At 43.3% G+C, this 25,985-nt stretch overlaps 1 protein-coding gene across 1 annotated transcript in view; it reads left to right on the top strand.

The window, feature by feature from the left end:
• Positions 1-25,985, top strand: part of LOC124607215 (caspase-2) — an 83,413-nt gene that overhangs the window by 22,412 nt on the left and 35,016 nt on the right. Inside the window, exon 4 of the mRNA XM_047139485.1 lies at positions 15,719-15,899. Coding sequence (XP_046995441.1) covers positions 15,719-15,899 — 181 coding nt within the window. The remainder of the gene's footprint in view (positions 1-15,718; positions 15,900-25,985) is intronic.

The following is a 25,985-nucleotide window of genomic DNA, read 5'->3' as shown; positions in this document are numbered from 1 at the left end:
CTGTATAATGTAAATGTATAGATAAAAAACCTGCTCACCAAGTGGTGGCAGGGGAACACACACACAAAAGGGTTCAACTTTTACGAGCTTTCAGAGCCAGTGGCTCCTTCTTCTGGCAGAAGAATTGAAGGGGAAGGGAGAGGGGTGAAGGAAAAGGACTGGAGAGGTTTAGGGAAAGGGATACTGTTCAGAAAAGTCACCGAGAACCCAGGGTCATGGGAGACTTACCAGTCAGGATGAGAAGGAAAGACTGATTGTTGGGGGCGACACTGGACAAGATTTGAAAACCTGAAAACTTAAAGGTGGAAGACAGGGTAATGTGCAAGACAGAGGTTATTAGTAAAACATTGTGCACGAGTTAATAAAAGGGAAAAGCTACATGCATTGTATGTAGCAGAGGTGGTGGGAGAGGGGATGGCGAAAAATAGACAGGTCAGAAAATGAAACATGTAGAAAATTAAAATGGAGTGAAGAAAGGAATAGTTACTGTGAAGAAATGCTGAAACGGAAGGAATTAATGTAAATTAAGACCAGGCGGGTGATGAGAACTGAGGACATCTTGTAGTGTAGTTCCCACCTGCAGAGTTCTGAGAAACTGGCATCTGGAGCAAGAGTCCAGATAGCGCATCTGGTGAAACAGGCAACGAGTTCATGATGGTCATGTTTTACAGCATGGTCTGTGACAGGATATTGTATGTTGCCTGTATACACCACCTGCCTGTGCCCATTCACCCTGACCGATAACTGGGTGGTAGTCATTGCCGATGTAAAAGGCTGAACACTGTTTACATGACAGCTGGTATATCACATGTCGTTTCACAGATGGCTCTCCCGTCGATAGTATATGTTTTGCCAGTTACAGGGATGGAATAGGTGGTGGTAGGAGGTTGCATAGCGCAAGTCTTGCAATGGGGATGGTCACAGGGGTAGGGGCCATAGGGTAGGGAGATGAGTGCACAAGGAGCATAGTGTGTGTCAAGGATATTGCAGAGATTGGGACAGTGATGAAAAGCTACTCTAGGTGTGGTAGGCAGAACCTCAGAAAGAATGGATCTCATTTCAGGGCATGATTTTAGGAAATCATGGCTTTGTTGAAGTAGCTGATTAATACATTCAAGACCAGGATAATAATGGGTGACAAGTGATGTGCTCCAAAGTTGTTTTTTGGAGGGATCAACAGTACCAGAATTGGATGTGATAGCCCAAGAAATCTGCTTTTGAACTAGGCTGTTGAGATAATTACGTCCACTGAAGGCTGAAGTGACAGTGGTGGTATATTGCTGTAAAGAGTCTGCATCCAAACAAATACGTTTGCCTTGAATGTCAAGGCTGTATGGGAGGGAACGTTTGACATGGGAAGGATAGCAACTGTCAAAATGTAAGTACTGTTGTTCGTTAGCAGGTTTGATGTGGATGGAAGTGTGTAGCCAGCCTTTGGTGAGGATAAGATCAACATCAAGGAAAGTGGCATGGGATTTGGAAAAGGACCATGTGAAATTTAATTGGGAGAAGCTATTTAGAGATTCCAGGAATTTTAACAGGTCAGCCTCACCATGAGCATATACGGCAAAGATGTCATCAATGTATCTAAACCAAACATGGGGCTGAAGGCTTATGGATCCCAGGAAAGCCCCCTCCAAGTGATCCATGAAAAGGTTGGCATAAGGAGGAGTCGTCCTGGTTCCCGTGGCTGTACCCCTGATCTGTATGTATGCCTGCCTGCCTCTCAAAGATGAAGTAATTGTTGGTAAGCATAAAGTTGATTAAAGTGAGCAAGAAGTATGTTGTAGGTCTGGAATCAGGTGGGCGTTGACTGAAGGAAATTTTCAGCAGCAGACAGGCCATGTACACGGGGGATGTTGGTATAGAGGGAGATGGCATCAGTGGCGACAAACAAGGTGTGTGTTGGGAGTGCGACAGTCATGGATTTCAGACAAACTAAGCACTTGGTGGTATCCTTGATATAGGAGGAAAGTCTTTGTACTATGGGTTGCAGGTGTTGATCAACTAAGACAGTTATACCTGCTTTGAAGCCAGCCAACTATAGGATGGCCAGGATGATTGGATTTGTGGATCGTAGGAAGAAGGTAAAAGGTGGGGGTACATGGTTTGGGTGGTGTAAGAAGTTATATGGATTGAAGTATAAGCCCTTGTGAGGGGCCTGAGGTTTTTAGGAGGGACTGCGGGTTAGTTTGAGTCACAGGGCTGGGATTTTGATGGCGGATGCTGTATGTAGAGGTGTCAGACAGCTGGTGTAGACCTTCACTCACATACTCCTATCGGTCAAGTACCACAGAGGTAGATCCTTTGTCTGCTGGGTGGATAATGATGGAGTCATCAACTTTTAGGGAATGTAGAGCCTGAAGTTCTGCATGGGACAGGTTAGGGTCATGTTGTAGGGACCTGAGGGAAGGTTGTGAAGCAACAGCTTTGTCTTATTTCATTCTTTCAGATGTAAACGGATGGTGAGCATGAGCAAACAGCATTCAGTCCTGTCCAGTTCGCATTTGCTGATGCTCACTCATGTTCCTCTGGTTGCCTTTCAGTGAATTGTGAAAGGAAGTTCTCTCATATTCTGTTTCAGCGCTCGCCTTGGTGTGAACAATGTGGAGGACATTTGCTTTCAAAGTCTGTTGTTTTTGTCTGCAAACTACTTTTCTTATTGGTCTTGAGTTGTATGTGCTATAGAGGGGTCAGAAGAGAATGAACTGTTGCTATTAGAGCACAGATGTGATAGGTGTTTGTGAGAGCCAAGAGATCCACAGTATGAAGTACACTCCTGGAAATTGAAATAAGAACACCGTGAATTCATTGTCCCAGGAAGGGGAAACTTTATTGACACATTCCTGGGGTCAGACACATCACATGATCACACTGACAGAACCACAGGCACATAGACACAGGCAACAGAGCATGCACAATGTCGGCACTAGTACAGTGTATATCCACCTTTCGCAGCAATGCAGGCTGCTATTCTCCCATGGAGACGATCGTAGAGATGCTGGATGTAGTCCTGTGGAACGGCTTGCCATGCCATTTCCACCTGGCGCCTCAGTTGGACCAGCGTTCGTGCTGGACGTGCAGACCGCGTGAGACGACGCTTCATCCAGTCCCAAACATGCTCAATGGGGGACAGATCCGGAGATCTTGCTGGCCAGGGTAGTTGACTTACACCTTCTAGAGCACGTTGGGTGGCACGGGATACATGCGGATGTGCATTGTCCTGTTGGAACAGCAAGTTCCCTTGCCGGTCTAGGAATGGTAGAACGATGGGTTCGATGACAGTTTGGATGTACCGTGCACTATTCAGTGTCCCCTCGACGATCACCAGTGGTGTACGGCCAGTGTAGGAGATAGCTCCCCACACCATGATGCCGGGTGTTGGCCCTGTGTGCCTCGGTCGTATGCAGTCCTGATTGTGGCGCTCACCTGCATGGCGCCAAACACGCATACGACCATCATTGGCACCAAGGCAGAAGCGACTCTCATCGCTGAAGACGACACGTCTCCATTCGTCCCTCCATTCACGCCTGTCGCGACACCACTGGAGGCGGGCTGCACGATGTTGGGGCGTGAGCAGAAGACGGCCTAACAGTGTGCGGGACCGTAGCCCAGCTTCATGGAGACGGTTGCGAATGGTCCTCGCCGATACCCCAGGAGCAACAGTGTCCCTAATTTGCTGGGAAGTGGCGGTGCGGTCCCCTACGGCACTGCGTAGGATCCTACGGTCTTGGCGTGCATCCGTGCGTCGCTGCGGTCCGGTCCCAGGTCGACGGGCACGTGCACCTTCCGCCGACCACTGGCAACAAAATCGATGTACTGTGGAGACCTCACGCCCCACGTGTTGAGCAATTCGGCGGTACGTCCACCCGGCCTCCCGCATGCCCACTATACACCCTCGCTCAAAGTCCGTCAACTGCACATACGGTTCACGTTCACGCTGTCGCGGCATGCTACCAGTGTTAAAGACTGCGATGGAGCTCCATATGCCACGGCAAACTGGCTGACACTGACGGCGGCGGTGCACAAATGCTGCGCAGCTAGCGCCATTCGACGGCCAACACCGCGGTTCCTGGTGTGTCCGCTGTGCCGTGCGTGTGATCATTGCTTGTACACCCCTCTCGCAATGTCCGGAGCAAGTATGGTGGGTCTGACACACCGGTGTCAATGTGTTCTTTTTTCCATTTCCAGGAGTGTATATAGAAGAAGAGGAAGATGAAGACAAAGAAGAAGAAGAAGCCTGACAAAAAATTGCTTAACTTTTTTAACTGGGGAAGTGAGGGAAAAAAGTTTCGTTATTTGTTTCCTTCACATGGGAATAAAGTAAAGAGGATACAAGCTCAGGAATAGGTGAAATCTGAAACAAATATTTAATGTTAGTGAAACAGTCACCAACTGCCAAGAACTAGAACTAGAACACAAGTGCTAACCTTTCTTCAGCTGACATTGCTTTTTGGTTGCCAGTGTCCTGTTTTGCAATTTCTCCTTCAATAACAGTGACCACACAGCAAAAATCACATATTGACATAGTGTAAAGTCTTGGAACAAGGCTAAGGAAGGCTGGAGCTACAATTCAGTAATAGTACACCACCACCAAGCATTACATGATCCCTATAAATTCAGACAGCCAGATTTTTCCTTTCCTGCTCTGCTTTACTTACTTCATCATAAGCAGTGTGACTGCTGTATAAAATACAATCCTGTGTGGATATCAAGACTTGGCATCACCATCATAATTAATGTTGAATTGCACAAAACCTGTATGTCAATGATATTAGAGAGGAAAAAATGCAGTATCTGTAAGGTTATAATGCTTTAATGCTTGTTTTCTCATATTCTCTCCATTCCCTCATGTGGAAGTAATTGCTTCTTCAGAGGGATGAGTGAATGGTAGGGGACATAGGTGAATAGACCTGTTAATGCTTGTTCACTTGTGTTGAGACACATTCATTTGTGTGCAAATGTGGCTTTATAGTAATTTCAACACCAGTATGGAAACCATAAGTAAAGTGAGGGAAGGCATTGTTCAGATAAAGATGATAAATGCATCATGCTTAGAAAAACACAACTGCATAAAGTTAGTACTAGCTTTTGAAGTACTTCTCTTTTTCTAGTTTAAATATAGATGCTCAGGCAGGCACACAAACACTCTGGACTGTGGCAGCAATGACTGTTTCAGTGATCCCTTGGACTGACAAGGAGTGGGGTTGGAGGGGGGGGGGGGGGGGGGAGTGAGAAGAAAAAGTGTGTAACAGCTGGGAGAGGGTAAGATGACAGGGGAGACAGTGGTAAGACATCAGTCTCCCGTTTGCATATGGAAGGACAGCATGTTCAAATCCTTATTCAGCCTTTCAAATTTAGATTCACTGTGGTTTACCTAAATTGCCCCACGCCAACTGCCAGGATGGTTCCTTCGAAACTTAAATGCACAGTTTTCTTCCAGAATCTGAACCTTGTTCCACTTATAGTGATCTCGCCACTGACAGGATGTTAAATCCTATTCTTCTTACCTTTGTTTTATAATTATTAGTTATCTGAACTGTTCACCACACAGATTGTGATAAATAATAAAGTTGTGGTCTTCTATCATGATTTATTCAATAATAAGCACATCATTGAATGATTGTCTGAACCGAACATAATGATAGATTCGGGAAGGTTAGAAAGGAGGAGGAGGAGGTCACTCGGACCCCAGAATGAGGAGATGCCTCCCTGCAGCTTGCCGTCTCACACTTGTCACCCAGTTGTGGCGTGACTCTAGTCCTGGAATTTCAGGTGACCTGCTACTCCCTTCTAACCTCCCAGAGTCTATACCTCTATCCTCCCTGAGAAAGGAACTAACAGTTCAAAAATGTAGGAACAGTTTTTTCACATTTCAATCTGTCTATCAGCAGTATTGGAATTTTACGACCTGAAATTAAGAACTGGCCAGCCATTCTGCCTCACTGTAATTTTATGTAAAGTGGATTTTCTTTTTAATACAATGAAGCAGTTGCAGCTTGTACAAAAATATTAACTTGCTGCCATGTGTATTTTAATACAGAGTTCAGACCAGGAATGTTATAATTTCCTTAACACATTGCAGTTCACCGAGCTGCAAGTGCTGTTAATGAAACAGGCTGCCACATTCATGTTATATTCTGTATTTTTGCTACCTTGACTCAACAATCAACCTCAAATTACGTTTTAACAACTTCCTCTTTATGCATCAAACCTGCCTTATTTTGTGGTTATACTTTTTTTGAGAGGCAATCTATTTCGTATTCAGTATACAGAGTGTTGCAGAAGGAGTGGTCAGTATTCAGGGGTATAACAAGTATGGTAATTCGTAACAAAACAAGATCTAGTAAAAGTGGGCTCTAAAATGCAAACCGTAAGAGCTGTGAGCACTTGTTCAGGAAATATTTTTTACAGTAGCTCGTGAGGTAAGCATTTTACAGCTCATGTTTACTGAACATTTTTCTTCTTCTTTTGTGCGTACTACCACCTCAAAAATTATGGTAAGCAAAGAACTTGCAGTAGAATAAATTTGTTTCACATGTTCATAATGCGTAAGGTGTGTATTTTAGAGCCCATGTTTATTAGACTTTTTTGCTTCTAATGATAGTTCCTGTCATATCCCTGAATACTGACCATTCCTCCGGAGACCCCCTGTACATTTACTCTAATTTGGAGCACATTCATATCAGTACTTCACATAATATTTAAATAGAAATATTTCAAACAGTTTATGCTAACATAATAAGAACATTAGGAAAACATAGATTGCTACTTATCTTAAAGAAGATACTTTAAGTTGCAGACAGGTACTACGAAAAGACACTTACATACCAGTTTTTGGCCAAACCTTCATCAGAAAAGGAAAAACACGCGCACGCGCACACACACACACACACACACACACACACACACACACACACAAGCAAGCATGCCTCATGCACATATGACCCTGTAGAATGGAAGCAGCAGTCTGGAGGGATCAGGGAATGGGAAGGAATAGCACAGAGAGAAGACCACTGTCTGACTGCTAGACTGCCAACAGGCGCAACGCCGGGAGGCCTTGGAGCAGGGGGTGGGGAGGGGGGAGAAACGGTGTGCAGCAAAGGATAGGGATGTGGAAAGGGAAAGATGGGCCAGCATGTTGACAGAGGGCGGCACACACAGAGGATGGGAGATAACAATAGGGAGGAGGCGATAGAGAGGTTGGAAACTGTTGGGTGGAGAATTCCAACATAACCCCCAATCCCTGCTTAAAGCCTTAGGCCCTTAACAGAACCTCTCCCCTGAATCCATTTCGCTCCTCACTGCTATGACACACTACAGACCCACCTTCTACTTGCTCCCCAAAATCCACAAACCCAGCAATTCTGGATGTGCCTTTGTAGACGGACCAAAAGAAAGACTTTCAGCCCTCATTGACCAACACCTCCAACCTATTGCCTGTAATCTAGCCTCTTACATCAGAGATACCAACAACTTCCTTCACCAACTCTCTGCCATCCCAACCCCTCTATTCCTGGATCCTGTGCGTGTCACTGTTGACACCACCACCCTACACACCAATATCTCCCACGCCCGCGGTCTTACTGCTCTTGAGCACTATCTTTCCCAATGTCCTTCAGACTCCAATCCCATTGCCTCATTCCTCATACACCTTACTAACTTTATCCTAACTCACAACTACTACTCCTTTGAAGGGAAGATATACAAACAAATTCGTGGCACAGCCATGTACACTTGCTTGGCACCCTCCTATGCCAACCTGTTCCTGGGCCATCTAGAAGGTACCTTTCTAGCTTCCCAAAACAGAAAACCCTTAATCTGGTTCATGTTCATTGATGATAATTTCTTGATTTGGACTCAGGTAAGAGACCCTATCTTCATTCCTTTACAACCTCAACACCTTGTGTCGAGTGCATTTCACCTTGTCCTTCTCAACTTGATGTGCCACCTTCCTGGACATTGACCTCTTCCTCTCTGATGGCTCAAGCCAGACTTCTGTCCACATTAAACCCATTAGCGACCAACAGTACCTGCATTTTGATGGCTGTCATCCCTTACACACCAAAAAGTCCTTCCCATAGAGCCTGGCCACCTGGGGACAGCATATCTGCAGTGACAAGAACTCGCATGCCCAGTACGCTGAAGTTCTCACCAACGCCTTCACAGACAGACTCGATCTCCAAGACCTAGATCACAAACAAATCTCCTGTGCCATTTCACCTCATACAACCAATCCTTCCACCATCCACAAGAATCAGCTACAAAGGATTGCCCCCTTCATCACCCAGTACCATTCCAGACTGGAACAGCTGAACCACATCCTTCACCAGAGCTTTGATAACCTTTCATCATGCCCTGAAAAGAGGGACATCCTACCCAAGGTTCTTCCCACCCTCCTAAAGTGGCATTCTGTTGCCTGTCCAATCTCCACAACATCCAGTGCATCCCTGTGCCACTCTCAAACCCAACCCCTTGCCACAAGGATAGTATCGCTGTGGAATACCCAGGTGTAAGACCTGCCCACTCTGACCACCCAGCACATCCTATTCCAGTCCTGTCACAGGTTTATCCTACCCCATCAGAGACTGAACCAACTGTGAAAGCAGCCATGTCACATATAACAGCTCTGCTGCAATCATTCCACAGCATTTTATGTTTGTATGATTATCATCCAGATGTCCACCAGGATGTATGGCCACCACCAAACTGTGGCCAAGAGGAAAGTAGACCACCCTGTGGCACAACATGCAGCTGAGTATAATGTGCTTCATTTCAATGGCTGCTTCACTACCAAAGACATCTGGATCCTCCCATCCACCACCAGTCTTTCTTAACTGCACAGATGGGAGTTATCCTTACAACATATTCTCTGCTCCCAAAATTATCCAAGCCTCAACCTACATTAACCTGCTGTGCCCACACCCTCCACCCAACAGTTTCCACCACCTCTGTCCAGTCACCTCCCCCCTATTTTAATCTCCCACCCACTTTGTGTGCCACCCTCTGCCAATGGTCCCACCCATCTGTCCCCTTCCCCACTCATCTCCTTTGTTGTTCCCCATTCCCCTAACACCTCCTCATCACCCCTGCTCCCCAGCCTCTTGACTCTGTGCTTTAACGGACAGCACTCTACTGTCCCTCTACCATTACCTGCTATCCATTCCCTGCTCCCTCAAGATTGTTGCTCTGAGATGGCAGTGATGTGTGCATCACGTGTGCCTGCTTGTGTAAATGAATGTGTGTGTATTTCCTTTTCTGGTGAAGGCTTCAGCCAAAGTTAATGTGTTAGTGTTTTTTCGTTGTGCCTGTCTGCAGCTTGTCATCTTTATGGTAAGTAGCAGCCCATCTTCTACATATATTGTTGGTATTCCAGCCTAGAGTTTCCATTGTTTGATTATGTTAACATAATGTTAGTTAATAACATAGTATAGTTAACGCACATTTCCTAATACATCTCAGCAGCTCATGATGATTTTCAAATATTAATTAAATTGGTCTTAGATTTTTGGAGTGAAGTTTAAGCAGTGACCATTATTACATTTTTGTTTTCATGGGATCAGCAATTTTTTCTACTTGGGATACTATGAAATTCTAAATATCAAGCACTTTTTTGACATAAAAGTTAACAGTTCCATAGGAATCAGAAAAACATAAAATACTCACAGAATAAAAGAATTTGGAAAATTAAGTCTGGCATTTGGTTTTAGCATGTACCTGGTAATTTTATTCTGAAATTAAATTCCTAAAAGGAAAAAAAAAAAAAAAAAGTATTTACTTACTGTAGAAGTCGTATCAAACCAGTTGGGAAGGTTCCACAATGCCGTGTTTCAGGTTTCAATAGGAAAATGAGAAATGAAAAGGTGGCTTTCACAAAGGGAGTGAAGGGTGGGGAAGCAGTTTCGGTGGAAAGGAAATTACTAAATTGGGTGGAGGGGGATGGTGTGAAACATAACAGATGAAAAGTGAGTGTGAAGGTGCAGTTTCTGTGATGCAGCTGTGGCCACATACGTGAGACAGCTTTATTGGCACCTAACGTAGTTTTGAGGAGTCTCATTTTGGGTCCATTTGGCCAGCTAATTGAATTGCCCAATATCCAGATTTGTGGAGCATTGAGATGTGACAGTGGCCTTGTGTTTGATTGCATGGGAATATGTTGTGGAGCATATTTGTTGTCAAGGATCCAATAGACCACATCTGATTACACAAGGGAGGATTGCCATATTTATTTATTTATTTTTATTTATTTATTTATTTATTGTTCCGTGGGACCACATTTAGGAGAAGTCTCCATGGTCATGGAACGAGTCAATACATGAAATTATAACACGATTGTAGAAACAGATAAAATGAAACAAGTCGTTAGTTTAAATAAAGAAAATCAAGAATGTAACACTGGAATTTTCTTAATTTTTTATCTCTTCCAGGAGCTCCTCGACAGAATAGAAGGAGTGAGCCATGAGGAAACTCTTCAGTTTAGACTTAAAAGTGTTTGGGCTACTGCTAAGATTTTTGAGTTCTTGTGGTAGCTTATTGAAAATGGATGCAGCAGAATACTGCACTCCTTTCTGCACAAGAGTCAAGGAAGTGCATTCCACATGCAGATTTGATTTCTGCCTAGTATTAACTGAGTGAAAGCTGCTAACTCTTGGGAATAAGCTAATATTGCTAACAACAAACGACATTAAAGAAAATACATACTGTGAGGGCAATGTCAAAATTCCCAGACTATTGAATAGGGGTCGACAAGAGGTTTTCGAACTTACACCATACATAGCTCGAACAGCCCGTTTTTGAGCCAAAAATACCCTTTTTGAATCAGAAGAATTACCCCAAAAAATAATACCATATGACATAAGCGTATGAAAATATGCGAAGTATACTACTTTTCGTGTTGAAATGTCACTTATTTCAGATACTGTTCTAATGGTAAATAAAGCGGCATTTAGTTTCTGAACAAGATCCTGAACATGGGCTTTCCACAACAGCTTACTATCTATCCGTACGCCTAGGAACTTGAACTGTTCCGTCTCGCTTATAACATGCCCATTCTGTCTGATTAAAATGTCAGTTCTTGTTGAATTGTGGGTTAGAAACTGTAAAAACTGAGTCTTACTGTGATTTAGCATCAAATTATTTTCCACAAGCCACGAACTTACTTCATGAACTACATTATTTGATAATGTTTCAATATTACACACAAGATCCTTCACTACCAAGGTGGTGTCATCAGCAAACAGAAATATTTTTGAATCACCTGTAATACTAGAAGGCATATCATTTACATAAATAAGGAACAGCAGTGGCCCCAGCACCGACCCTTGGGGAACGCCCCATTTAACAGTGCCCCATTGGGACTGAACATCATTACCACTCTCAATATTGCGGAGGATTACCTTCTGCTTTCTGTTCTTAAAGTAGGAGGCGAACCAATTGTAAGCTACTCCCCTTACTCCATAATGTTCCAACTTCTGCAGTAATATTTTGTGGTCAACACAGTCAAAAGCCTTCGTTAAATCAAAGAAAACACCTAACGTTCTCAACCTTTTATTTAATCCGTCCAAAACCTCACAGAGAAAAGAGAATATAGCATTTTCAGTTGTTAAGCCATTTCTAAAACCAAACTGTACATTTGACAGCAAATTATGTGAATTTAAATGCTGCAGTAACCTTGTATATACAAGCCTCTCGATAACTTTAGCAAACACCGATGGCATAGAAATAGGTCTATAATTGTCAACATTATCCCTGTCTCCCTTTTTATAAAGTGGCTTCACTACCGAGTACTTTAATCGGTCAGGAAACCGACCACTGCTAAAGGAAAAGTTACAGATATGGCTAAGTACTGAGCTAATATACGTGGAACAATACTTCAGTATTCTGCTAGATACCCCGTCATATCCATGAGAGTTCTTGGTCTTTAGTGATTTAATTATTAACTCAATCTCCCTCTTGTCAGTATCATGGAGGAGCATTTCAGGTAACAGTCTCGGAACACTTTTTTCTAAGAGCGCTATATGATTCCCTGTTGGGACTAGGTTTCTATTTAGTTCACCTGCTATATTCAGAAAGTGATTATTAAGTACTGTACATATATGCGACTTATCAGCAACACGGACATCCCCACTACGCACTGATTCTATATCCTCGACCTGTCTCTGCAGACCAGCCACTTCCTTTACGACTGACCATATGGTTTTAATTTTATCCTGAGACTTAGCTATTCTATCTGCATACCACATACTTTTTGCCTTCCTAATAACTTTTTTAAGCACCTTACAATACTGTTTGTAATGGGCTGCTGCATTTAGATTTTGACTGTTTCTAACGTTTTGATATAATTGCCACTTTGTTCTACAAGATATTCTTATCCCTTTAGTCAGCCACCCAGGCTGCCTGTTTGTGCTAGTACCCTGTTTTAAACGTTCTAACGGAAAGCAACTTTCAAAGAGCACGAGAAAAGTCTTGAGGAAAGCATTATATTTATCGTCTACTGTATCAGCACTATAAACATCTTGCCAATCTTGTTCCTTGATAAGGTTTACAAAAGTCTGTACAGCAACTGGATCAGCTTTCCTAAAAAGTTGGTAACTATATTTAACATGTGTTGAAGCACAAAAATCTTTTAGACTTAAAATTTGTGCATCATGATCTGAAAGGCCATTCACTTTTTTGCTAACAGAATGCCCTTCTAATAATGACGAATGAACAAAAATATTGTCTATGGTTGTTCTACTGTTCCCTTGCACTCTCGTTGGAAAGAATACGGTTTGCATAAGATTATATGAATTAAGGAGGTCTACCAGCATCCTTTTCCTTGCACAATCACTTATACAATTAATATTGAAGTCACCACATATAACTAACTTTTTGTATTTCCTATAAAGTGAACCAAGAACCTCCTCTAGCTTTAGCAAAAATGTTGTGAAATCGGAGTCTGGGGATCTATAAATAACAACAGTAAGAAGTTTAGCTCCACTAAATTTAACCACACCTGCACAACATTCAAACACCTTTTCAGTGCAGTACTTTGAAACATCAATTGACTCAAATGGGATACCGTTTTTCACATACATGGCTACTCCCCCACACCGCAAAGAGCTCCTAGAAAAGCTGCCAGCCAACCTGTATCCTGGTAAAGGAAGCCTCTGAATTATCTCCTTATTTAAGAAGTGTTCAGATATACCAATAATTTCAGAGTCAACATCTATAAGCAGTTCACTAACTTTATCTCGAATACCTTGTATATTTTGATGAAATATACTAATTCCCTCATTAATCGGATACCCAAGCTTTGTAGAAAGTGGTTTCTTTGTTAGAGAGACTTCCCTTAAGCAGGAATACCTATCAGCTGACTTCAATCTAAAAAAGGTACAGCTCTAACACCCACAACTACCGGAATTTTCCCATGAGTGATCCAACCACCCCCACCTATGCTGTCACCTATAAGTTTTGCCAACCTCCCCTTCCCATACCTGTTGAGGTGCAGGCCATGTCTAGTGAAACCCGTCCTGCTGATAGACTCCACCGACACCACTGAAATGTGACCCATGCCTTCTGTCATCAGCGCACCCCCAAGTATCATGTTATTACGCCTGACGGCTATATTAAGATGAGCACCAAGCACATTGTAACACTTTCACATGTGTGCCTGCCAGCTGAGAACATGTAATCGACTACCTGCAACATTGTGTATCATCTCACACTATTGTAGACATTTTCTTGGTTTCTTTGTCACTCAGTTACTGAGTACCCGTGGGCATGAATTTTGCTTTAGCCCAGATGTTTGAACTTAGTTAATTCAAACAAAAAATAAGAAATATTTCAGAAAGAAATGAGCAACTCATCTAGTGTTAGGTACCTGTTTTGTAAAATTTATTTCCTCACTTGATTCATCATATAATCTGTAAAATAACATTCAAATCGATTTGTACCACAAATGTAAATTCATTGTTGAATATTTCACACGGTGTTCTCAAATCTTTTTCATTCACTAATGCATGAGCATAAACTTCCTTTATTTGCCTGTAAATTTATTCTGATTTCAACTTCCAAGTGTACAAAAATTAACCAACAACTCTCATCTCACACTTTCTAGAACTTCGTACCACACAGTTCTTTTCAAGCTACCGCAGGATGAACAGCAACAACTTGTTTCGGCAGGCATTCACACAGACTGATACAAGTTGTCAAGGAAACCATTCCACGTCTTATAGAAGCCTGATATCAATCTACGCAGAGGGAGTGAGCAGTAGGTCATTATTTCTTCAGTTACCATCATGTTGTGTTCCACTGAGCAGAGATGCACAGTGGTTAAGATATTGCATTCACATTCAGGAGGAGAAGGCTTCAAATTTTAGCTTTGACATCCTGATTTATGTTTTTGGTTTGTGTTCAAAACCAATGACCAATTTCTTTCTCCTGTCTTTGTCCTATCCGAGCTAGTACTGTGCCCTGATGTCTTTGTCTTCATTTGTCTTTCTAGGCCTGCTGAGTTTTATTTCTTACTTTATCCAAATCTGTGAACAGATCAGCACCATAATTTGTTGTTGCTATACTTCACAGAAGTGGGAATGTCTGCTTCTTCCTGATAATGTGTAACTTGACTCATTCTACATGCCTGAAGGCTCTCTGTTATAAGAATATTTCTGTAACACAATTTGTGAACTGAAAGTAAGCAAAATTCAACTGCAATACAACTTTAAAGTGATACTGGAAAATATTGATAACATTTTTAAAGGTCAGTAAGGGTGGAAACATGTGGTTCAGTCCTACCAAAGTGACCAGCAATTTCGTGCATTCGTAATAAGTGTAGAGCTCATAGGAATACATGAAATGCAAACAAAATTAGATCTGAGATCATTCAAACCAGTCCTCTTCCTTGAGCTTTGGTGTGGAACTTTCGACTGGAAAATTGGAATACTTAAGTTAGGTGAATGAAGAATTTGGCTTTGAAGTGTTCATCGCAAGAGTTATTTATACAATAAGCAGAGGTCACTCTAAGATTGCAGTACTGTGAGTGGGTTTGGAAATGATGAAATGAGATGAGCACTTTCTAGGGAAAGTGAAGTGAGACTATGAAGTTTAACTTACACTGAATACAACAGTGAAGCTATATAATTGTATCTACAGGTATAGAAATAATTCATATCTTTTTGTGAGAAAGATTGTTCATTAAGAGTTTAAGCATACTGTCATAGGCATCTAATTAACCCTCCTTGTTCTTTCTCCAAGTAGTCAGTTCTCTCTGAATATGCTACACATGTTCATCTTATCCACCATTTGTACACTTCGTGGGATGCCTGAGTGGCAAACCTCCACAGTACCAGTGAAATGTGCGTTCTTATCTGAATTACATTCTTTTAAGATACTGCATAAGGCAGAGAATGTGATTGAGTGTGTATTATAATATCCAGCTTTAATATTATAGACTACAGTGAGTTTGGATACAAGTTCTGTGCCACATGGAAAGTGAAGCAATGACTCGAGTAATCAATGACACAATAAGGCAAGGTGTGCAAGCAGTTTGATATTCACAGACATTATTGTTCTCTGACATGCTCTCTTAATTGTCACATAGATGAAGCTAAAGTAACATTTTCTGCACATCTTCTTGTTCAAAAGTGAGTCCCTTTTCTGGCAGAGATGCGAAAGTAGTTATGTTTCTGCATTTTAATATCCTCATGGTAATCTTTGAAAATTCTCAATTATGTTTCAGAACCATTCCACATATTATTCCAAATTATTTGGTGGAAACAGAGAAAGAAATCAAAAATAAAATAAGAGAGTTAGCACTGGAGCATCCACAATCTTTCTTAAACATGAGCACAACACCACTAAAAGTAAATGTTAAGCAAGCTACAACAGTAATAAACCGAACCAATCATAACCACATACCGGTAAGTGACTTTCTTCTGTTCAATCATCAATAGCATTTACACCAAACTTGGAACTACTCAAATATTATGTATAAAATGTGATAATTTGCAACAGCAATTTTCTTTTAATTTAATAATTGGAATAATATGACAAAGAAATGGCCACTTTGAGCCTCTGGAGTTGAGCATGACAAACATTAAGGATTTAAGATGATACTGGAGAGCAATTCAGTCCACTGAGTTATACCAGAATTCAAATTTAATGGAAAAGAATGGGAATTCAGACATAAATTAATTATTTTTTTAGTTAGTACAAGGACATGATTATAAAAACTACAGTTCGATGCATTAAAAATAATGGCATGTTGCAGTTATATTCTGATGTGTTTGAAATTTCTAGTTGTGTGCTTCACCAATCCACTCGGCTTTTACTTTATCAATCATTTGACATTGTGACCCAATGGACGATGAAGTCTTGAACATTGCATTCCATGTGCGGTCATGCAGTATCCTATTCCTGTTGGCAAGCTCTGAAGGTATGAGAGGAGAGGACAACAGGCTCCAGCACTTCAGAGATGTAATACTGGCTGGTTATTTTACAGGCAATGCCTACTACAGGGGTGTGAGAGTGGAATCCAATACCATCCCAAATAGTAATATCAGGTGGAGGACCAGTATGATGATGCATAAGGCAACAGTTCAACAGCCTCATGGTGTTCCAGACTCTACTCTCACCATACTGGAGGTGCTGGCAGAGTCAGTATTTGTCAGTAAAAACAGTGTCGTCCCATTCCGTTGGCCACATTTGTTGTTCATCGAACCATTGCCACTGCAAACGTCTGTGGTATTGACTTGGTGGTAAATGCAGCAATGGACGCCTTGTGACAGTCCATTCTGGTGCTAAAGACATGAAGTGGTACACACAGACAGTGCTTGTTGGTAATAGATCGAATTTGTTGTGATATTGTTCATGATGTAGCAGAGCAATCCATCACTGTCATGCACACAGTAGGCCTGTCGTCACATGTAGTGGTGCAACAAGGTTGGTGCGATCAGTCCTATAGGTCTGTTGTTCCCTCCTTAATCCAGAAATTACAGACCCACATCACAGTTGCTTGGTTCCATCTGATGTAATTTCTCTGAAGGATAATCCGCAATCCCTGTAGGGGACTATTCTTTCTTGGTCGAACTCCAAAGCATACTAAAAAGATGCTCACTATCTTCTATGAGGCATACTGAAGCTACTTACACAAAACAACCATATGAAAGAACAATTCCAGTACAGCCACGTCGCGGTCTGTTCCCCCTTTATATAGCACTTGCAGGTGTCACTACTGGCACCCTTGATAGGTTCCTGCACTGAAATGCTAATCACATGCATTTCTCGTCACCACAGATGCAACTGCAAATTTCACCTGATGTGGATGCTTCCTTCAGGGTGTTGCATTTTGGATGGCCAACAGTGTAGTAATGCATTTTGTTGTCGTCAGTCTACTGGCTGCCACAATTTCCTCTTTAATATACAGTACAGCCGTGCTAGGCTATGCTTCCAACGTTTGTTCAGTGTCAGTGTGGATACCACTTTGTATTCATTATCAGTTCCTGGCAGATAACATTATGTAGGAAAGCATGAGGCAACACTGACCCTACAACCACTCTTAGAAGATAGGGTAAGGACAAACCAACCTTCATTTATAGGCTGGCTGAAATATACACTTTGAAATTCTGAAGGTAGCAATGACAAAATATGGGGAACAATTTGCTATTTACGACTTGTACAGAAATGGGATGGCAGTTATAAGAGTTGAGGGGTGTGAAAGAGAAGGAACAGTTGAGAAGAGAATGAGATAGGGTTGTCACCGATTCCTGGTGTTATTCTACTTTTACATTAAGCAAGCAGTAAAGGAAACCAAAGAAAAATTTGGGGAAGAAATTATAGCTCAGGAAGAGGAAAGAAAAACTTTGAGGTTTGCCGATGACATTGTAATTTTTCACAGCCAGCAAAGGCCTTGGAAATTGAGTTGAATGGAATGGACGTCGCCTTGACAGGAGGATCGACAAAAGCAAAACAAGGGTGATGGAATGTAGTCAGATTAAAGCAGGTGATGCCGAGGGAATTAGTTTAGGAAATGAGACACTAAAAGTTGTAGATGAATTTTGCTATCTGGGCAACAAAATAACTGGTGATGGCCAGAGTAGAGAGGATATAATATATAGACTGGCAATGGTAAGAAAAGCATTTGTGAAGGTGAGAAATTTGTTAACATCAAATATAGATTTAAGTATACTTGGAAGGAGAGACAGCATTGGTCGTATATTTTTGTTTATTATCGCAAAATCGATTTTCGGTCATTTAGTGACCATCTTCAGTGCTGTAATATATAACTTAAATTAGTAAGCACTGGTGTCAATAAGCTTACTAATTTAAGTTATATACACTCCTGGAAATGGAAATAAGAACACATTGACACCGGTGTGTCAGACCCACCACACTTGCTCCGGACACTGCGAGAGGGCTGTACAAGCAATGATCACACGCACGGCACAGCGGACACACCAGGAACCGCGGTGTTGGCCATCGAATGGCGCTAGCTGTGCAGCATTTGTGCACCGCCGCCGTCAGTGTCAGCCAGTTTGCCATGGCATACGGAGCTCCATCGCAGTCTTTAACACTGGTAGCATGCCGCGACAGCGTGGACGTGAACCATATGTGCAGTTGACGGACTTTGAGCGAGGACGTATAGTGGGCATGCGGGAGGCCGGGTGGACGTACCGCCGAATTGCTCACCACGTGGGGCGTGAGGTCTCCACAGTACATCGATGTTGTCGCCAGTGGTCGGTGGAAGGTGCACGTGCCCGTCGACCTGGGACCGGACCGCAGCGACGCACGGATGCACGCCAAGACCGTAGGATCTTACGCAGTGCCGTAGGGGACCGCACCGCCACTTCCCAGCAAATTAGGGACACTGTTGCTCCTGGGGTATCGGCGAGGACCATTCGCAACCGTCTCTATGAAGCTGGGCTACGGTCCCGCACACCGTTAGGCCGTCTTCCGCTCACGCCCCAACATCGTGCAGCCCGCCTCCAGTGGTGTCGCGACAGGCGTGAATGGAGGGACGAATGGAGACGTGTCGTCTTCAGCGATGAGAGTCGCTTCTGCCTTGGTGCCAATGATGGTCGTATGCGTGTTTGGCGCCGTGCAGGTGAGCGCCACAATCAGGACTGCATACGACCGAGGCACACAGGGCCAACACCCGGCATCATGGTGTGGGGAGCGATCTCCTACACTGGCCGTACACCACTGGTGATCGTCGAGGGGACACTGAATAGTGCACGGTACATCCAAACCGTCATCGAACCCATCGTTCTACCATTCCTAGACCGGCAAGGGAACTTGCTGTTCCAACAGGACAATGCACGTCCGCATGTATCCCGTGCCACCCAACGTGCTCTAGAAGGTGTAAGTCAACTACCCTGGCCAGCAAGATCTCCAGATCTGTCCCCCATTGAGCATGTTTGGGACTGGATGAAGCGTCGTCTCACGCGTTCTGCACGTCCAGCACGAACGCTGGTCCAACTGAGGCGCCAGGTGGAAATGGCACGGCAAGCCGTTCCACAGGACTACATCCAGCATCTCTATGATCGTCTCCATGGGAGAATAGCAGCCTGCATTGCTGCGAAAGGTGGATATACACTGTACTAGTGCTGACATTGTGCATGCTCTGTTGCCTGTGTCTATGTGCCTGTGGTTCTGTCAGTGTGATCACGTGATGTATCTGACCCCAGGAATGTGTCAATAAAGTTTCCCCTTCCTGGGACAATGAATTCACGGTGTTCTTATTTCAATTTCCAGGAGTGTATTACAGCACTGAAGATGGTCACTAAGTGACCGAAAATCGATTTTGCGATAATAAATAAAAATATACGACCAATGCTGTCTCTTCTTCCAAGTATACCCATTATCTGGTCGTAGTGCACAGGACACTATGGAGTCGCCAATCAATAGATTTAAGTGTTAGGAAGTCTTTTGTGAAGGTAGTTGTCTGAAGTGTAGTTATGTATGGAAGTGAAATGTGTATGATAAGCAGTTCAGACAAGAAGAGAATAGAAACTTTTGAAATGTGGTGCTATAGAAGAAATGCTGAAGATTCGATGGGTATATCGTGATACCGATAAGGAGGTACTGAGTAGAAATTGAGGAGAAAAGAAATTTGTGACCTAACTTGACTAAAAGGACAGATCAGTTGATAGGACACATTCTGAGACATCAAAGGATCACCAATTTAGTATTGGAGCAAAGTATGGAACCTGAAAGTTGTACAAGGAGACCAAGAGATGAATACAGTAAGTAGGTGCAAAAGGGTGTTGGTTGCAGTAGTTATTTGGTGATGATGAGGCTTGCACAGGATAGGGTGGCATGAAGAGCTGCATCAAAGCAGTCCTCGAAAAATAATGTTGTTGAGAATGCAGCCTCTTTGAGTCTCCCATTGCTCATAAAATAAATGAGCTGCAGGAACTGCTTTGGACACATTATTCTTTCTCTCTTGGGACAAAAATAGTAATCTGTACATAGTAGAAATCCTTCCTTACCACCAATTTCAATGGAATAACTAGCACTTCAGAATTTGTCTTTCTCAGCTAATCAGTGTTAGTTAAATCCAATCCTTCTTGGAAGTGAAAAGTCAAACATTAAGTATGGATTGAAGACAACTTTGCTAATGTTGTGACCAGATACAATGAAAGTACAGTATTCACTAATCAGCCGAAAATAAGAGTTAAACAACATGTGCATGGTGCCTTCTGTTGTTCTGATCACCAATCAGAATGGTCATGTTCACTTTCTAAGAAGACATCAGTGTTAACTGCAGAGGCCTCTGTGTGAGTTCTCCAGATTAGCAGGTTGATTTCAGCTGAACAAGGTCTAAATCATAACTGACTCATTACACATACAGTGAGCTCTCATCATCCCAACAATACTGAAGGAAAATAACATTCACATTAATGAACAGGATGCTCCAGCATTTGAGCTGCAGCATTGTGGAACTTCCATTATCTTTGTGTACCAGCATATCGAGGTTTCTGACGAGAAAGTGAGTGTGTGGCTGTCTGTGAAAAGGATGCTACGTGCAGTGGGCACTTGCTTACCCCCATATTCAGTGCCTCCCTGAATTAAAATAAATAACCAGGGCAAGAAGAGTTAGAGGAAATGCGATGGCAGAGAGGCTACCAGCACTCTGATGTGTAACCTGCTTCCTGTTTTCAATTGGATATAATGACTCAGATGTTAACCACAGCACTGAGTTCCAAGTTTACAAAGGTGGTTGATGTACAAATATTTTTGACAGGCAAGTTCTGCATTCAAGTCCTGGTGTAACACCAGTTTTAATTTGGCAAGAAGTTAGAAAACGGCTCACACTCCACTGCAGAGTGACAAAATCTGTGTTCCAGAGCAACACCTGAATTTAACTACTATACTTTTATTGGCAGTCCCCTTTGAAAATTTTGAAATATGGGTGAATTTTATGGAAATGTTCGAAAGTTCAGCATGCTAGTTACCCTTTCTACTGGAAGCACTCCTGCCAGCACAACCTGTCTAGCGGCGTCAGCAGATAGCTTCCCCCCAGGGGGCTCACCACCCTTCGATGTGTTTATGCTTGTCTGCCACGGGGCCCCAGCCTTTGTAGCACCTCTTCCCTTTCCATGCTGCATGTCTATCCTCCTGCCATTCTTTTTCCCCTGCCTTGGATAGTTTTGGGAATGCATTCCAAAGTTTTGATGGTCCAGCATCAGAACAGTCCCTCATCTGTTTTTTTCTTTCTTTCTTTCTTTATTCTCCATCTCCTCACCTTCCTCTGCTTTGGTGCTTGAAGTTTCTCTTTCTTTCTTTTTCCTCCATGTGCTCCTGAAGGCCGGTCCATGCAGGTGTCTGTGTAACACATAATTCCCAGACCTGAGTTGACAGATAGGATTCGCACTGCTCAGGGAGGGCTAATTGTCTGAGCCGTTACATTTCCAATTCCAGTTGGTCCCTCTCTCAAGAGTTTGGGAGATGTGACATCAAGTGTGAACGATCACCTAAGGAGGTGAGTCCCCCCTCCGAGGGGGGGCCCAAGTTGGAAGGAGCATGCCGTCAGAGTTGCTGGCAATCCTGGGGGATTTTTTTGCAATGAGCCAATCACCAGTCTACATCTACTAAACGTAAACAGAATGAGGCTAAAGATTCAAACACTATCCAAGCTGCACCATGGTATCACAAACTGAAGGAGGTCAGTCCTTTGCTATGTTTAGTTCCTTTATTACTCAGAAAGGTGCTGAAGCTATTGCAGGCCCTGTGAAATCATGCTCTCACTGCTATCCTGTTTATGTCGAGGCCCATCACATGCTGAGTTCTTCGCGTGGTGTTACACATTCGGCTGCTTGATGGTCTGACCAAGGGAGAAATCCAAACTTATCTCTCTGATCAGGGTTTCACTGCAATCCCTCGGGTAAGAAGTTGATGCATACTTAGTACCTACATGCATTCTTTTTCTTACATTTGATTGAGTAGTGCTTATATTGAAGTTTAAGGCAGACTGTGAAGTCATCCACGGTCCGACTGTACAACCCAAACCCGATGCATTGATACCAGTTCAACATTATAACCACACTCGCGTATCCTGTCAAAACATGGCCGTATGAGTTGCTTGCTCACAAGGGAGATTAGCCGTCATCTTCTCCCCGCTCTATCAGCTGTAATGGTGACCATGCCACCTCATCCTGTGAATTTTCCCATGTATCTAGAGGAGCTGGCTGTCCAGCAGATCTGGAGAAGGAAAAAGTACCCTATTTTGTCACTCAAAATTTGCTGGCTAGTCAAAAGCCCCACATTTTACCATCCAGCATTATAGTACTGTTCTTGCAATGCCGTGCCGACTTGTGATCTCCAATACAGTACTGCAGTTGTGAAATCGCACAGTATCATGGTATCACCCCTGTCTTCTTCTCCTACATCTGCACAACAAGCCACCAAATCATCACCCCCGGTGGTGAAATCAACTGTTACACAACCTGCTGACCAGAAGGAACAAAAGGAATATTCCCGTGATGACTTTTTACTTCCATCCTGCCAACAAATGTGTAAGTCTTCATCTACCGACTGTAAACATCCTAAGAAACTGATCAAAGACAAATGGTCTTCTCCTCCCAAGACACAGAGATTGTCTTCAACGGTGTCACATCATGATAACTTCACTGGCTGACCTTCATTTTGACGATGCACAACACCTACCATTTTTCTGCCCTGAAATCCACAGGCTGATCCAGGGAGAATGCTGATGCCTCTGTAGATTTCATGGAACGGGATCCTTCAGCCTATGCACACTGTAGCAGTAAGTCTTCAAAGGCTGGCATTCAGCAGCTGCTGAGGTGACTATCCGTTGTTTGTTCCCTCCTTCCCATTCTTCGTTATGATTCTTCTCCAATGGAACATTCGTGGCATTAGGTCCAACATGGAGGAATTACAGCTGCTCTTGAAATTGCAGTGTCCTGTCATTTTCTGCCTCTAAGAAATAAAATTGCATCCTCACAACTGCTTTGACCTATCGGTTTCCTTCTGGTCCGCTTTGACCGTTCCCTGCCCCCATCACCCTTCCCCCTCCCTCACCCCTCCCCTACCACCTCCCCTGAGGATGGCATTCAATGGCAATGGGGGAGTCATGCTGCTCATTCAAGATGACGTTCACAGCACAGCCAAACATATCACTGAACACCTGGCTGCGAGCTGTTGCAGTCATATTTTCCTCCTCATTTCACCTTTTCTCTTTGTAACGTCTATATCCCTCCATCATTTGCTGTAACCATGGTTTACTTACTCCAGCTTATTGGTCAGCTGCCTCACCCCTTTTTGCTGCTTGGCAATCCTCTTTGACGCTCTTCAAAATCTTGTCCGACGGGTTCCCACATGGCTGACCTTCTCAATCAACTCAACCCCATGTGTCTTAGCATTGGAGCACCCAAATTCCTTTCAGACTCCACACCCACCTATTCACATTTGGACCTCTCCTTCTGCACTGCCCAGCTTGCTTGTTGTCTCGAGTGGTCCATTCTCTCTGACACACTCTTGAGTGACCATTTCCCATGTGCTATCCCTTTGCTGACTCCTACCCAGGCTTTACTCCTCCCTGGTGACCTTCAACAAACAACTTTTCCCCATTCGTGATGACTAGATATAGTGCCTTACGAACATTATCCTTACCACTGCAGAACATTCCACAACCCACACTTCATCTTTGCCACGCCTTGTCACAGTCCCCTGTCACGGTCCCCTGCTGGACTGAGGTGTGTCACGGTGCAATTCTTGCATGGAGATTTGCTCTCAGTATTTTTAACTGGCATCCTACAGTGGCAAACTATATTTGTTACAAACAAATGTGTGTTCATTGTTGTCACATTCTTGGAGATAGCAAAAAATCTAGCCAGATTTCATTTAACAGTTTCACTCCCTCTTCCGTCTTGTAGGGCAACGTCCTTCAGATCTCTGGGACCAAGGTCCACTCCCCAATTTTCGGCCTGACCATGACAATGATGTCATTTTGGACGCTGTTGTTATCTCCAACACCCAGTGCAGCCATTTTGTGGAGATTTCGAGCTCCACCTACTGTCACCCTGCCTTTCTCCATTGGAAATGAGTGGAGAAGGCTCATGTGACACCTTTTTCCTCTCAGAATCATGGCTTTTACATTGCCGCTTTTACTAGGAGAGACCTAGACCACACTCTCGCTTCATCTCGATCTTCCACCCCAAGGCTGGACGGTGTTCACATTCAGATGATGCAGCACCGTTCTCATGCAGGCAAGAACTTCCTCCTTTGTACGTACAATCACATTTAGATAGATGGCACATTTCCTAGTTACTGGCAGGAAGCCACTGTCATACCCATACCTATGCCCAGTAAGGACAAATGCCTTTCTTCTAGCTACCGCCCCATTTCTCTCACAAGCTGTGTTTGCAACTTGAGGGAACATATGATTCATGGCCAGCTCATATGGTGGCTCGAGTCTCACAATCCACTAATGACTACACAATGTGGATTTTGAGTGGGCTGGTGTGTAGTTGACCATCTCATCACATTGTCAACCCATGTCATGAACAGTTTTCTGTGGAAACATCAGATTATGGCCATGTTTTTTGATTTGGAGAAAGCCTACAACATCTGATAGAGGACTAGTATCTTCCATACTCTCTACATCTGGGGCTTCCGAGTTCGCTGCCCCATTTCCTTCATGAATTTTTAAAAGACTGAGTTTTCAAGGTATCAGACACCCTTATCCAGGAGAATGGGCTGCCTCAAGGCTCCATCCTGAGCGTCACCCTCTCTGTTATCGCCATTAATCCTATTATGGACTGTTTCCCATCAGGCATCTCTGGCTCCCTTTTCGTCAATGATTTCACAATCTATTGCAGTCCTTCTTGGACTTGTCTTGTTGAACAGCTTCTTCAGTGATGTATTGATTGTCATGTCTCATGGAGCATTGACAATGGCTTTCACTTTTCCATTGACAAAACTGTTTGTATGAATTTCTAGTGGCACAGTGGGTTACTTCCATCATCTTTACACCTTGAGCCTGTCACTCTTCTGTTCGCTGAAACTATGAATTTCTTGGTGCTCATACTTGATAGGAAACTTTCTGAGTCCTCCCACATGTCTTACCTGGCCACACGCTTTACTCGGTTGCTCAGTGTCCTAAGCAGTACTTCCTGGGGAGCGGATTGGATCACCCTCATCCATTTGTACGAATCCCTAGATTGTTCAAAATTGGACTATGGGTGTTTCATTTATTCCTCTGCACATCTGTTCATCTTATGCCATCTTAACTCAATCCCTCATCATAGAATATGTTTGGCCACTGGTACCTTTTACACTAGCCCAGTTGAGAGTCTCTGTGCAGAAGCTGCTGAACTACCACTGTCATACCGGCATGATGCCCTCCACAGTGAATATGCATGCCATTTGTCTGCTGTGCCTGATCACCTATCCTGTGTCCTCTTTTTTCAATTACTCCTGTGACCACCAGTATGAGGCATGCCCATCTTTTCTGTTACCTCCGAGGAGTTTGCTTTTGGCTAATG

The sequence above is a fragment of the Schistocerca americana genome, chromosome 3 (genome assembly GCF_021461395.2).
Source record: "Schistocerca americana isolate TAMUIC-IGC-003095 chromosome 3, iqSchAmer2.1, whole genome shotgun sequence".
NCBI lineage: Eukaryota > Metazoa > Arthropoda > Insecta > Orthoptera > Acrididae > Schistocerca > Schistocerca americana.
Note: the sequence above shows the minus strand (reverse complement) of the source record. Positions and strands in the feature narration are given on the sequence as shown.